General features: G+C 52.1%; 1 protein-coding gene across 7 annotated transcripts in view; it reads left to right on the top strand.

Annotated features, from left to right (window-relative positions):
- FLYWCH1 (FLYWCH-type zinc finger 1) overlaps window positions 1-14,963 on the top strand; it is a 29,665-nt gene that overhangs the window by 4,003 nt on the left and 10,699 nt on the right. For 3 of the 7 annotated variants that reach the window (XR_009005435.1, XM_007181613.2, XM_007181611.2), the window contains 4 exons: window positions 8,718-9,152; window positions 9,416-9,877; window positions 10,907-11,350; window positions 11,524-11,787. Coding sequence is in view for 6 of the 7 variants with exons in the window: in XM_007181613.2 (XP_007181675.2) it covers window positions 8,819-9,152; window positions 9,416-9,877; window positions 10,907-11,350; window positions 11,524-11,787 (1,504 nt within the window). In the remaining variant the exon portion in view is untranslated. Of the gene's footprint in view, window positions 1-7,832; window positions 7,935-8,717; window positions 9,153-9,415; window positions 9,878-10,906; window positions 11,351-11,523; window positions 11,788-14,963 lie in introns of all 7 variants that reach the window. The other 4 variants (XM_028166378.2, XM_007181614.2, XM_007181617.2 and 1 more) reach the window with 4 other exon arrangements.

The following is a 14,963-nucleotide window of genomic DNA, read 5'->3' as shown; positions in this document are numbered from 1 at the left end:
GTGTTTCTCAAAGCCAAGTCCATGATCCACCAGAATCAGAGTCTCAGGGGGTACTTGTTAAAAATCCAGATTCTTGAATTTTGCTCCAGACTCACCATCAGAATTTTGGATGGGAAATCCAGGCATCTGATTTTTTTTTTTTTTTTTTTTAATATCAGAGAAAGGTTTATTGCAGGGCCAAGCAAGGAGAATGGGTGGCTCGTGCTCAAAAACCCCAAACTCCCGATGATTTTTAGGGAAAAGTTTTTATAGGCAAAATTTGGGGTGAAGGCTGCAGGGTATGTGATTTTCTTCTGGTTGGTTGGTGGGGAGGTAACAGGGAGGGGCTCCAGGAATCCTGTGCTCTAAGCATCTGCATTTTTATCAAGTGCCCCGAGTAATTCTTATGGAGACCAGAATTACATATACAAATAATTGAAATAAAAGCTTCATGAAAACTGTACTTAACCTCAGTATATGGGTGCACTCTTTCTGTTCTGTTTTATTTTTCAAGTGCTGCTTTTAAGCAGGTTTCTCAGCCTTGACCCTGATGCTGTTTTAGACCAGATCCTTCCTGGGCAGGGTGATGGGGGCTGCCCCGGGCACTGTGGGATGTTGAGCAGCATCCTTGGCTCCCACCTACCAGATGCCAGTAGCCTGCCCCACCCCCTAGTTATGACAACCAAAAATGTCTCCTGACCTGGCTGGATGTCGCCTGGTGGGCAGATCACCGTGACTGAGAACCACCAGTCTTAACCTACTGCGTTGATTCCTATGGGTTGGAATCCTCAAATTGAAAAGAACCATTTTAACTTATATTAAGAGTTTAGGCCCTGAAAACAGACACAGGAGGTTTGAATGCTGACTCTGTCCTTTAGCGGACTGGCTCTCGGTCACAGGAATCTAAGAGTGAGCCTTAGTTTCCTCCTCTGTGAGTGAAACAACAGCAGGCCTAATGGATGAGGGTATTTGGGAGATAAAATGGAATAAAGCATGCAAAGCCCTCGCCTAGTGCCAGGCACCTCGTTGGTATTTGGTGAACATGAAATGTGTGATCACAGTCCTTTGGACTCTTGAAGCATGTGTGATCGGAAACCATCTGGGAAAACAGAAACTACTGTACGGTTTCACTGGGAATTTCATTGCTCTCCCTGGTGGTGGAAGAGCTGAGAAGCCACATGGGAAATGGTGAGCGGCCCAGGGATTAGCAGTGGCGGGATGCCGCCCCCACAGCGAGGCCCAGCAGAGCAGCCAGGGTGGCAGGCGGGACCCAGCAGAGCTGGAGCGGCCACCCCAGGCAGGTCGCTCTGGGGACACCCTCCAGTCTCCCATGGTGCCTCCGGTTGTCCAGATCAGCTGGAAGCCACAGTGCTAAGCCATAACATAGCTGGTTTGTAGGGCTGATCAATGCAGCTCTGAAGGCCTGACTCTCACTACCCATGTGGTCCTGGGCCACTTGCTTCAGGCCCGAGCCTCAGTTTCCCCAGAAGCAGAGCAGGGATGATGGTGAAGGGAGATTGTTGGGTCCCCATACTTGAGGTACACGTGATGTTACAGGATTTTTGTTCCTGGCTCAGGTGCCAGCTCGAGGACCAACCACATGGCTCTGGATCAGAGAGTATCCCTTTTGTGTCCCCTCCTCTCCTCCCCCACCCTTCCACCCAGGAGGACTATGGGTCATTTATTTTCTCTGTCAACTTCCATTGTATCTGTAAGTTTGAAACTTGGGTTTTCAAAATCCTTTTATTTTGAGTTAATTTTAGACATTTTTAAAAATCGCAAAAAAAAGTTCAAAGAATTTTCCTATACTCATCACCCGGTCTCCCTGAATGTCAGCATCTTACCTAACATTGTGCAGTGAGCAAATCTGGGAAATCCACGTTGGTACAAAACCATTAACCTAAACTATTGACTGTATGCAAATTTCACCAGCTTTTCCCCTAATGTCCTTTTTCTGTTCCGAAATCCCATGTTGCATTTTGTCCTTGTGTCTCCTTAGTCTCCTCCAGTCTGTGACAGGCCCTCAGCCTTTCCTCGTCCAAGATGATCTTGACACTTTGGAAGTGTCCTGGTCAGTTGTTTTGTAGAACGTCCCTCCATGTGGCTTGAGGGTGCCACATGGGGGTGTGCTTTCTGGGCAGGAATATCACAGAGGTGATGCTGTGTCCTCCTTGGTGCATCTTATCAAGGAGGTCATGGTGTTGATGTGTCTTATTACTGGTGAAGTTGACCTTGAGCACTTAAGGCTGTGTATGCGAGATTTCTCCCCTGTCAAGTCATTATCTTTCCCTTTGTGGTTAATAAATATCTTGGGGGAAATGTCTTTGAGGCCATGCAAGGCCCACAACACAGACTGCAAGGTACTTGATTTTCACTTGTTTTTCTGTCCCATTGTCTATATTACTCTTTTTAAAAAAATTTTCTTTGGATTTTATTTTATTATTTTATTTTATTTTTTGGCTGCACCGTGCAGCATGTGGGATCTGAGTTCCCTAACCAGGGATCAAACCCATGCCCCCCTGCATTGGAAGTGTGGAGTCTTAACCACTGGACCACCAGGGAAGTCCCCTGTCTATATTACTCTTTATTTTCCTGTATGACACATCTTGCATAGGAATGGAATCCCTACTTTTCCTAAGAGTTACGGAGTTAAAGAAAAAAATTACCAAGCAAGGAAATGCAGCTTATCTTTAAAGTGTTTACTATTTTCCCACTGTAAAGAGTTCATGCACATTGTAAACAATTTTGAGAAAACAAAAGAAATTTAAGGGAAAAAATAAATTGCTTTCCTTACTAGTTTTAACATTTTGAGATATTTCCTCCCAGTTATTTAAGGTTTTTTTTTTTTTAACATCTTTATTGGAGTATAATTGCTTTACAATGGTGTGTTAGTTTCTGCTTTATAACAAAGTGAATCAGTTATACATATACATATGTTCCCATATCTCTTCCCTCTTGCATCTCTCTCCCTCCCACCCTCCCTATCCCACCCCTCTAGGTGGTCACAAAGCACCGAGCTGATCTTCCTGTGCTATGCGGTTGCTTCCCACTAGCTATCTATTTTACGTTTGGTAGTGTATATATGTCCATGCCACTCTCTCACTTTGTCACAGCTTACCCTTCCCCCTCCCCATATCCTCAAGTCCATTCTCTAGTAGCTCTGTGTCTTTATTCCCGTCTTGCCACTAGGTTCTTCATGACCTTTTTTTTTTTTCCTTAGATTCCATGTATATGTGTTAGCACACTGTATTTGTTTTTCTCTTTCTGACTTACTTCACTCTGTATGACAGACTCTAACTCTTAAGGTTTTTTAAAAGTCACAAATACATACAATAAAATTAGTCAATAAATAACAAATGTGACCAGACTTGAGACTTGAGATGAGACAGAAGAAATGAAGTGGATTGAGGTCTAGAGGCAGTGTCATGGTCCAAGGAATATTTTGGTCTTTTTTTTTTTTTTTAAACCTTAGCTTAGAAAACATAGTCTTTGCCGATTTGTTAACTGGATTTTGCTTTCTACCTAGTATATTTTGTAAATACAAACGTTTTCAGAAGTCTTCCTGAATTATTTGTCTGATATGGAAAAACTCCCAAATTCTAGTTTTTAAACGTTGTGATACATCTAATTCTACCAAGGATGCTATACGTTCATTTCAAGGAGCAACATTGCCATCTTGTGGTCATCTTGTGGTATTGCTGCTGAGGATTTAGATTTGTGTTCATGTTAGGGGCCTGCGTTACATAATGCTTTGGTCCTTCACAAGGGCTCCATCTGGTCTGCAGGTGCGGGCTTCCCACTCTAAAGAAGAATAAAATAGCAAACATGTTGAACACATGTGTGTGCAACAGAAAATTACGTGTATATTAAAGGCACTAATACAAGAATGGAAACAGCTGTGCATTTGAGTGTCAGGCTCGTGGGTGATTTATGAGTATCAGTTCTCAACATTTTAAAATGTTTTCTATGTAGTTTTTACAATATGATCTTAGCAACTTACAAAATATCTCAGTATATAGTCCATGCCACCCCTCTCCTTTGGTGAGGAAACCAGGCCCAGGAGTGAGAAGCCTGTTTCTGATGGAGAAAACTATTTTTTATCCAAGTGACCCTGGGGACATGAGTCATACCTATAAGGATTTTTTGTTTGTTTGTTTGTTTGAGATCTTAGTTCCCTGACCAGGGATTGAGCCCGGGCCCTGGCAGTGAAAGCACCAAGTCTTAACCACTGGACCACCGGGGGATTCCCTATAAGGTTTTTTTTAAACAACCTTATTAAGATATGATTCACATAGCATACAGTTCCCCCAACTAAAGTGTATAATTCAATGTTTTATTGTATTCACAGCCAATTTTATAACATTTTCATTACCCCAAGAAGAAACCCCACACTGCTTAGCATCACTCCCTAATCTCCCCCTCCCTCCCCTCCAGCCCCTGACAACCACTAATCTACTTTCTGTCCCTATGGATTTGCCTCTACTGGACATCTCACATAAATGGAATTATACGACATGCTGACTTTAGTGTCTGGCACCTTTCACCGAGCCATACTGTCTTCAAGGTTCATCCACATGGTAACATGTATCAGAACTTCATTCATTTTTATGGCTGAATAAATTCCACTGCATGGATAGACCACATACAGGCCAGAGCAGGTATTTCAGAGGGAAACATGGATTATGGATTGACCCAGCAGGTGCTGATCCTGCACGGTGGCCCAACAGGAGAGTGGTGTCTGCAGAGTTGGGGGGCAGCTGCCAGGCGGCCTGGGTGAGAAGGAAGGGGTATGGACTGTTCCTGCAAAGTCTAACTGTTGAGGGAAGGAGAGGGTCTTGTGAGGTTTTGTTTTAGTATATAGGAGACCTAAGAAGATTAGGACCTGAGAACTCTAAATGCAAAGACCCAGAGAAGGCAGAGAGGTTTGGAGACCAGAGAGAGCAGGATATGAATGATGGAGAAAGGGCCCCCAGGGGTGGAGTGCCAAGGGAACTGGACGGGACACTTCATTTTCCAAATCAGGATAAAAATTGTACGCTGTCTTTATCCAGACAGTGATGAGTCATTAGAGCTTAGGCAGCATCCATCCTCAGTGGATAAATTGTGAAAGAGAGAAATTGTAAAATTCAGAATCATGGAGGGATAACTTTAGTTAATCAGAAATCTGCGTTGTATTGAGAACCTCATTCACCAGTATGGTAGGTGGAGCATTACTATATATGGTTTGTTATAGTTGGGTTTTTGTTTTGTTTTGTTTTTGTTTTTGTTTTTTTTGCATGTGTGTTAAAATATACCTAACAAAAATGTACTACTTTGATCATTTTTAAAAAAATTTTTTGAGTATAGTTGCTTTACAATATTGTGTTAGTTTCTACTGTACAGCAAAGTGAATCAACTATACGTATACATATATCCCCTCTTCTTTGGATTTCCTTCCCATTTAGGTCACCACAGAGCATTGAGTAGAGTTCCCTGAGCTATACAGTAGGTGCTCATTAGTTATCTATTTTATACATAGTATCAATAGTGTATATATGTCAATCCCAATCCCCCAATTCATCCCGCCCCCCCCCCACTTTAATCATTTTTAAGTGTACAGTTCAGTGGCATTAAATACATTTGCATTGTTGTGCAACCATCACCACCATCCATCTCCAGAACTTTTTCATCTTCCCAAACTGAAACGCTCCCCATTAAACACTAACTCCCATTTCCCCTCCCCCCAGCCCCTGGCAACTACCATTTGACTTTCTGTTTCTATGAATTTGACTACTCTAGATACAACATATACGTGGAATCATACAGCATTTGTCCTTTTATGTCTGGCTTATTTCATGTTATAGACTTTTTAAATAAGTAATTCTCATTTGCTATCCTTTATACTTAATATTTTTATTCCTTTCACTGGGTTACCAACCCTTTAAATGTGATCATCTGAGGGATTTAAAATTTGTATAGCATGGCCCCTAGAGTTCAAGAGTTCAAAAGCACTTTGATATTGTATATTTCACAACTATTAGTATTATTTCATCTGTCAAAAAGCCAAAACCGACTAGGTTCAGTCACTTGCCAAGAATATCAGTTACTGCTGCATAACAAATGAGCCCTGATCTTACTGGCTTAAAATAACAGTAGTTTATTTATTTATTTTTTTTCAGTAGTTTATTATTGATCAGGGTTGCATGGGGTGCCTGGGCTTGTTTCCCCAGCCTCCTTCTTGTGGCTACACACAGCTAGAGGGTCTGCTGGACTGCACACTGGAAATGGCCTCCCTCCACGCCTGGCAGTGCCTCCATCCCTTGCATGTGGCCCTTCATACAGCTTCCTTCTCTAGCAGCCTCAGGGCCCCTGTCCATGAGGGTGAGGGCGTCCAAACCCCCACAGCGAGCTTCTGCCACACTCTATTGGCTACAGCAAGTGACCAATGTGGGCTGGAGACCAGTCCAGATTCAAGACCACATGGCAAAGGGGACTGCATACTTTATGGGAGGATCTGTGGTCATTAAACAGTCTACACTTTAAGGCCCTTTAATGGCTGAGAATGGGAACCGTCAATCGAATCTAAATTCAAGCCCACTGGCAAGGAGCCAAGCCTTTCCACAGTCTGTAGTCAGCCACGGTTCAAGGTCTTTTGTTGCGCTGGAACTTGTTCCATATCCTTTGAGGTACAGAGATTTTAGTTGAGAGAATTACACTGATTCGGGATACACATGACTCTGGGTACAGTTTCACGGGAATGTGGGGGTTCTCTGTCATGCCAACCCCCAGTGGCCTGAAGGAGGCCGTGCTTCGGCGTCTGATTGCCTGAGACTGAGGCCATTGGTGTGTCGGGGTCCCTGCAGCCTCAACTCCTGTCCCTCTGCACGACGGGGACCAACCGCCTGGTCCTGTAGGAACATGCATGCTGGGTGGACAGTGACCGCAACGTTTTGGGGGCCTGAGTTGTCTGGAAGGCCTGTGGAAGGGAGGGCCGGTTTCTCTGCGCCCTCTCGCCTCGTTGAGGAGAGGACGCCGGCTGGAGACCAAGTTCATTCGCCCGGCAACCCGGAGCGCGCAAGCCCCGGAGGCGGGCTGCCGGCGGAGGGACGTGGGCCAAGACCAATCAGAGAGCGGGGGCGGGGGCGGCCAGGGGGCGTGGCTTCCCGCGTAACCCTTTCCCGCCCGAGCGGCTCTGCCCGCGGAGGCGCCGGCTCTGTCTTGCTGCGGCCGGTTCCCGTGTGCCCCCAAGTACGCAGTACCGCTACATCGCCCTGTGGGGCGGGATGGGCAGAGTCGGGAAGGACTGCACAGGAGGAGAAGGGGTTGGCTTGTCCGGGGGCCGGAGGAGGATGACGCTGGAGGACAGACCTGGCCGGGGACTCCCAGTCCTGTGTCCCGTTACCTGTTATCTGGATTTCCTTGAGTCTCGCCCCTCCGGACAGGGCTTTGCTGCTGCCCGGGGCTGGGCGTGCAGGCGTGCAGTGCAGGGGGTTTGGGAGAGGTTGTAGGGGACACGGCGCCCCCTGCACCGTCGGCCTTGGCTCCGTCTCCACGGGGACCCAGGAGCCCCGCGCTTGGGCTGACAGGCCTTGGGGAGCTGAATGTGGGCCCCAGACCAGGACATGTCGGAGCAGGAATGGGGGACCCAGGTATTAGAACCGTAGAGCTTGGGATGGGGATGACAGCTCACAGGTGGGGAAGCTGAAACGTGCTGGGAGGCCGCATCCTGTTTCTGGGCTAGTACTGATAGATGGGAAAGACCCTGACATGCACCCACCACCCAGTCCCCCAGGAAGACAAAATGGCCACTGATGCCCCAGGGCTCCGGTCTCCAGGCCAGCCCTGCCTGTCATCCATCCTTTCTGCTTCTCCAGACCAGAAGCCAGGGAGCCCTCAATGACCACGGATTCTCTGGACACCTCCACAGCCCTGTCCCCACTCAGCTGAGGCGGAGCCAGCACCAGCTCAGACACAAGGTCGCTGCCCTCGTGGGGCCCTGGCGTCCCCTAGCACTGGGTGCCCCGGGGCCTCTTGCCTGGGATGGGGGATGGATCTAGTTGTGAATCCAGAGAGTTCCTCCTCCCAGGGCCAGGCTCCTCCTTTGGGGTCTGCAGTGTGCCAGCAGGGCCCCAGCCCATGCTCCCAGTGACACAGTGTCAGGGTGAAGGGCACCAGGCATTCTGGGAGGGTTGGTGACCTGAACTCATGTCCCCAAAGTGCTTTTCCCCAACGCCTGGTGCTCAGGAAGACCGGTTCCTGTTATCCTGGACGAGGTACCCCAGGTGCTGTGCGGGGCGGGCTCTGGACCCACCTCGACTGGACTCCCAGCTCTGCCTTCATGGCTGCATGCCTCAGTGTCCTCATGTGTAACCTGGGTCAATGAGAAAGATGAACTTTCATAACGTGGGGCTGAAGGTTAAATGGAAAAACCTGTGGAAGCACTTCACCCCGTGCTCAGCACCTGTGGGCCTGGATTCCTAGTAACTCACAGCTGTCAGCACCTTGGTCACCCCAGTAGCCCCTTGAGAGCTCTGTTTTGGGCACATTTTGTAGATGGGAAAGTGAGGTTTGGCTGGGGGAGGTGACAGACTCAAGGCTACCAAGAGAGCAGAAGCACCAGCCCAGGCTTCTCTGGCTCCATTCAGGTCCTTCCCCGGGGGCACCGAGGCAGCCCCATCTGCCCCAACCTCCAGCCCAGATTCTTCCTGAACCCAGGTCCAAGGGCATCTCCACTGATGGGATTTTGCCTCCTGCCTTAGGACGGAGCCCTTGGACTGCTGGGTTCCTTCCAGGGAGGTGGAGGAGAAATCCATCTGCTGGGGCCTGAGCGTGGCCTGGGGGCCAGGCCATCGTTCCCGGAATGCCCCTGCCCGAGCCCAGTGAGCAGGAGGGCGAGAGCGTGAAGGCCGGCCAGGAACCCTCCCCTGAGTCCCCTGAGCCGGGCACAGATGTCGTCCCCGCAGCCCCCAGGAAGCCCACGGAGTTCTCCGAACTGGTCCTACTGACGGCCTCCACTGAGAATGGGGATGGAGTGGACTCCCAGCCCAAAGCAGTGCACTGTGTCCTGTCCTTGGAGATGTCTGGCCCTGACACCCTGGCTGGGTCCCCCCAGATCCTGCCAGTAGAGGAACAGCAGGGGGCTGTCCAACCAAGCCCCCAGGCCCAGGAACTGAAACACAGCAAGCCAGACACAGGTGAGTTCCGGGCCAGCTGCCCCTGTCTGGCCACTTTTGTGACCCTGCATGCTCAGACTTGGGCTTCGCATACCCCCCTTTCCAGTGAGGTGACCTTGGCCATCCCTGCCCTGCTCTGAGCAGGGCCTCCTGGACCTTGACCCAGGCTGGTGTGACGATCGCAGGACGTCATCCCAGGGCACCCCAATCCCTGTGTTCCCATCCGTGCCCCTGGCTCAAGCCTTGCTCTGTGTCAGCTGACCTGGCCCTCCCCTTGCCTTCAGCAGCCCCCCAGCCCCTGGAGTTCCTGAGGACCCCATTTGGGGGCCGCCTGCTGGTGCTGGAGTCCTTCCTGTACAAGCAGGAGAAGGCTGTGGGGGACAAGGTATACTGGAAGTGCCGCGAGCACACCGAGCTGGGCTGCCGGGGCCGGGCCATCACCCGTGGCCTAAGGGCCACAGTGATGCGGGGCCACTGCCACCCGCCCGACGAGGAGGGCCTGGAGGCCCGGCGCCAGAGACAGAAGCTGCCCAGCCCAGCCCTGCCCGAAGGCTTGGGGGATCCCCAGGGCCCCGGCGGCCGAGTGGAGGAGCCCCTGGAGGGGGTGGGCCCGTGGCTGTGCCCCGAGGAGCCAGAGCCGGCCCCGGGGCCAGTGCTGAGCAAGCCAGCTCCTGAGGAGGATGAGGGGCTCCGAACCCTGTCGCTGCTGAGCTTGCCTCCCAAGAAACGCCCGACGCTGGGGACCGGTGAGTGCCCCCCGACCCCAGCTCTACTCTCAGGCAGGTGGGAACCACAGCCCTTTCCTCTGCCCAAAGATAAATGTGGGTCCCACGTGGCTTCTTAATGTGCTCAAAGTCAAAACGATTTTTAAAATATGAATGCGTCCAAGTAATCATTAAGCCCAAGGGGTAGAACTAGTGCTCGTGAACCAGGCGGCCCAAGTCCTTCTGGAGCTTCCTGATGCAAAAACCTGAGGTTTATGGACCCCACGTGATTCTGGTAACCTTTGAAGTTTGGGAAGGTCGGCCTGGTGGGAGACTTGAGCTTTGTGCCCCAGGTTCAAGATCCAGCCCTGCCTCATGTAGCTGGGCAGCCTTGTTGAAGCTCTGCAGGTCAGGAGGTCACTCCTAAGATGTGTGATAGCCTCGCCGTTAGGGGCTCTCATGCTGAAGTGCCAGCCCTGGTCCAGCGTGTGTTGTCACTGAGTAACTGATAGATGGAGTCTTTGCAGAGGTTCTTATTCTTTGTTTGTTGGGTTTTGTTTTGTTCTTTGCGGCAGTTTTTATTACCAGTAACTGGGAGGTAGCTTGGTCCCAAAGGCTGGGAGCCTCCAGACCTGGAAAGGATTGAAGGATTTAGGGATTTAAGGCGGCTGCTGTGCTGGGTGCCGGGGGCTGGGCGAGAAGGACTTGTCTTTCACTGTGTATCTTTTGGTCCCATTTCATTTTATGGCGTGTGCATGTGTTATTTGAAAATTAGATATAATTTTCAAACAAACCCTAAGAAAAAGTATGGCCGGGAGTGACTGAGCAGGCAGGGTGTGGCGTCAGAGCCAGCTTGGCCCTCCCCAGTGTGTGACCTGGGACGCGGTGCTTGACCACCTGGAGCCGTGGCCTGCTCACCAGCCACCAGGAGAGGAGCCGCACGGCCTCCTTGGGGCACTGGGTGGGCGATCAGTGGGGATGCACCCAGGGCCCTGCCTTGCATGGTAAACTAAAGGAGCAGAGCTCCGCCAGCCTGCACCTGCCCAGCCTCCTCCCCACTTCCTCCTCCAGGAGGGCCCCCGCCCCTGGAGTTCCTGAGGACCTGCTACGGGGGCAGCTTCCTGGTGCACGAGTCCTTCCTCTACAAGCGGGAGAAGGCTGTGGGGGACAAGGTGTACTGGACGTGCCGGGACCACGCACTGCATGGCTGCCGCAGCCGGGCCATCACACAGGGCCAGCGGGTGACTGTCATGCGTGGCCACTGCCACCCGCCTGACGTGGAGGGCCTGGAGGCCCGGCGGCAGCAGGAGAAAGCCGTGGAGTCACTGCGGGCCAGGCCGGGCGGCCCTGGGGGCCAAGCGGACAAGCTGCTCCAAGGTGTGGACAGCCTGTTCTACCGCAGGGGGCCGGGCCCCCTGACTCTCACTAGGCCCCGGCCCAGAAAGCGGTCAAAGGCCAAAGATCAGGACCTCCTGGCCCAGCCCCAAGGCGAGGAGGACCAGGACGAGGACCTGGGTGAGTCCACACCCGCTGGCCTGGCGCTCTGCCTGCACTCCAATCTTGCTCCCCGAGGTCCCAGGAGGTGGGAGGGGGGCGATGCCAGGCCTGGCCCAGCCCCAGGCCCTGCTCCGGCTCACACCCCAGCTTCCAACCTCCCTCCCCTGACCCCCTCTCCCATTTCTCCCCAGGAGGCCCTGAGTTCCTGAGGACCCCTCTGGGGGGCAGCTTCCTGGTGTATGAGTCCTTCCTCTACAGGCGGGAGAAGGCGGCCGGGGAGAAGGTGTACTGGACGTGCCGGGACCAGGCCCGCATGGGCTGCCGCAGCCGAGCCATCACCCAAGGCAAGCGGGTGACAGTGATGCGAGGCCACTGCCACCCGCCCGACCTGGGGGGCTTGGAGGCCCTGCGGCAGCGAGAGAAACGCCCTGGCACGGCCCAGCGAGGGAGCTCTGGTAGGCCAGACCGGGGAGCGGCCTCGGGGGACTGTCAGAAGACGCAGACTGCCCACCCCGTTCCCTCTTGACCTCCAGCAAGCATCCTCCCCATCCTTACTGGGGACCCTCTGGAAGGTTACAGCTCCCTCCTGTCTCCTCTCCCTACCCCCACACCCCCTCCTGGTCCATCTCACCTTATCCCCAAGTCGATTAGTTGACTTGGGGCGTCACCCTTTCTCTTGGGCAGTGGGTCTCACTCTCCTGCTCAGACCAGCCCAGAATCTCTGCAGCACTTGATCAACCCAGGCTCCCTTTCCTCCTTCTCATCCTTTCTTTTTTCTTAGGAATGTATAGGATTTATAGAGAAAGCTAATTGCGCAAGCTGGTTTCTCATTTTTCCAGTGTGGGTGGCTGACACCGTGCCCAGTAACAAGCACGTCCTACAGATGTGGCTTAAGGGCTGAAGGTGCCCGTTGCTGTCATTGGCTTCTGTTCTCCTCCAGCTGTTCTGCCTGAGCATCTACCATCGTTCCTCTGGGCTCTATGATGAGGGTCACAGCCCCCCTCCTCCCACCTTTGTCGGCCCCACAGTGCTTATGTTTGACTCTCGTGGCCACAATAACGTGCATATTCCGACTCATCTTGCTAAGAGCAGCCTCGGCCCAGCCTTCTCTGCTCTCCCTGCTCTCCCTCGGGGGTTCCCAGTCCCATACTTTCCTGAGTCATCTGAGTCGCCTTTAGAGCCTTTTTGGCCCTAAAATTCTCTCAAACTCGAGATCTCTGATTTTTTTTTTTTCTGACTCTCTTTTTATCCCATTTCTTTATAACTTTTATGTACCTAGGGATGATCTGGCCTCGCCCTGTCCTTACCCCCCAACTCCCACCCCGAATAACCACTCAGCCATTGTTCCTTTTTTTGTTTTCTTTCTTCCCTCCTTCCTTCCTTGCTTCCTTTTTTAATTTTTTGGCTGTGCAGAATGGCATGCAGGACCTTAGTCCCCAACCAGGGATTGAACCTGCGCCCCCTGCAGTGGAAGCGTGGAGTCTTAACCACTGGACCACCAGGGAAGTCCCCTTTCCGTTGTTCCTTAGGGCATCTGCTGCCCTCTTCCCTAAAGCGTGCTTCCTTCCACTGCTGTCAACTAGTTTTTTATCTCCTGTTGACTTCCGACCAGAGACAGCAAGGACTCAGCAGTTACCCATTGCCCCCTCCTCTTGAGGCAGCTGTTGCACTTTTTTTTTTTTAAATAAATTTATTTATTTATTTTGGCTGCTTTGGGTCTTTGTTGCTGTGCGCAGGCTTTCTCTAGTTGCGGTGAGTGGGGGCTACTCTTCGTGGCGTTGCGCGGGCTTCTCATTGTGGTGGCTTCTCTTGTTGTGGAGCACGGGCTCTAGACACACGGGCTTCCGTAGTTGTGGAACGTGGGCTCAGTAGTTGTGGCTCGCAGCTCTAGAGCACAGGCTCAGTAGTTGTGGCTCGCGGGCTTAGTTGCTCCGCAGCATGTGGGATCTTCCCGGACCAGGGCTCGAACCTTGCCCGCTGCATTGGCAGGTGGATTCTTAACCACTGCGCCATCAGGGAAGCCACACTGTTGCACTTTTGTTCTATAAATCTGTCCACAGCTGAGTGGGAACACTGCAGTGGAGGTGTGGCTGTTTGTGGCTCCTTTTCCATGGTTGTTTGGTGTCTGTGCTCGAATGACTGCATCTTTCCGAGGTGCATGCAGGGGGTCTTTGCTTGAAGGTATAGGGTCGTGTCTCCATCCCTGTGGTACATGGCTGTGCTGGGGGCACTTGGGGCCTTTTCAGGCCGGAAACGGTGTCCTTCACTCATGAAAATTTCCTCGTGTTCAATGACTTTCCAGTCCCCGTTTTTCTGATATTTCCTTGATTTTGCTTTCCAGTCCTTCTATTTAATTTTTAACTTTCACTCTTGTATTTGAACTCCTTTGCATTCCATCCTCTGAGGAGTGCCGCGGCCCTGCCGTCCAGCCTCTGGCAGTGGCCTTGTTTTCTCCAAGTACCTTTTCTCTATGAGTTTCTTTAGTCTCTGCCGTTCAGGGTGAAGCTTCTCTGTTTTTTTGGGTTTTTTTGGTCAACTGGTGAAATTTTCCAGCCAGGTACATGCCCATTCAATTTTCTGTTGATCACACAGTTGTATAAAGCAGCAAAACTAAAGGGGGAATGATTGTTGTATACACTTTAAATTGCTTTGCATGGTCTCATTTGTGATACTTGGTGTAAGAGTCTTGACTTTTTCATCATGTAAGATGGCGTGAGAATCTTTGACCCACGTGGCCAGTGGTCCTTAGCCAGGTTTAAGGAGAGACCCACACACTCTGTATGTGGGTGCTGACCAGGCGACCCTCGAGACCCCAGGCCTCAGCGCCCCAGGACCAACCTCCTGCAGCGGTTTCAGCCTGGCTGCCGGCTCCAGGGACTTGGGCAGGGAAACAGGGAGTTTCATGTCAGTGCAGACCTCCTCCTCCTCCCCCACACCCCAGACTCTTCCTCCCCCGGGGCGGGCACCGTCTCATTGCTCTTCACGCAGACAGTCCTCGACAGTCCCCCGGTTTGGGGCCTGCCCTGGATCCCTCCTTCGGAGGGACCTCGGGCCTCCCTAGGCTTGGCCACTGGACTCTGCTTGTTCTGAGAGTCTCCCCCCGAGGCTGGGCGAGCTCTTGCTTTGCCAGGTCTGTGACCAGGTGACCCCCTCTGCCCAGAGTCTAACCTGGGTCAGCATCTCTGCTGTCTCCTCTCCTCTCTGAATTTCTGGCCTCATGCCCTGTGCCTTTTTCATCCCTCAGTGGACGTTTTCATCGGGTGTGGGGGGAGCAGAAACATGCCCCACATCATATACCTCCCCTCCGGCCACTCACCCCCCCCACCCCGGACCCCCCTTCAGGGCATTCTCACCAACCCCCCACTACGGCTGCCGTCCCCTCTGCTGTGCTGACGGACCCCCGAGTCCCCCTCCACCCCTCCTGTGTGGTCCTGGTGCCTGGACGGCGGGAAGGGAGTCCTCGGAGCAGAAGGGTGTGGCCACCTTCCAGGTCCCCCCTCTCAACATGTCAGGACAGTGGCCCAGGCCGCTCCCTGCCTCCCCTCCTGCCCTCAGGTCAAAGCCCACCCAGCCTGGCTCCCTGGGGGAGTGGACCCTTCTACAGCCCCACCGCCCACCACGCACAAGGGGC

This window comes from Balaenoptera acutorostrata, chromosome 15 (genome assembly GCF_949987535.1).
Source record: "Balaenoptera acutorostrata chromosome 15, mBalAcu1.1, whole genome shotgun sequence".
Lineage (NCBI taxonomy): Eukaryota > Metazoa > Chordata > Mammalia > Artiodactyla > Balaenopteridae > Balaenoptera > Balaenoptera acutorostrata.
This window is presented reverse-complemented; position numbering and strand designations above follow the sequence as displayed.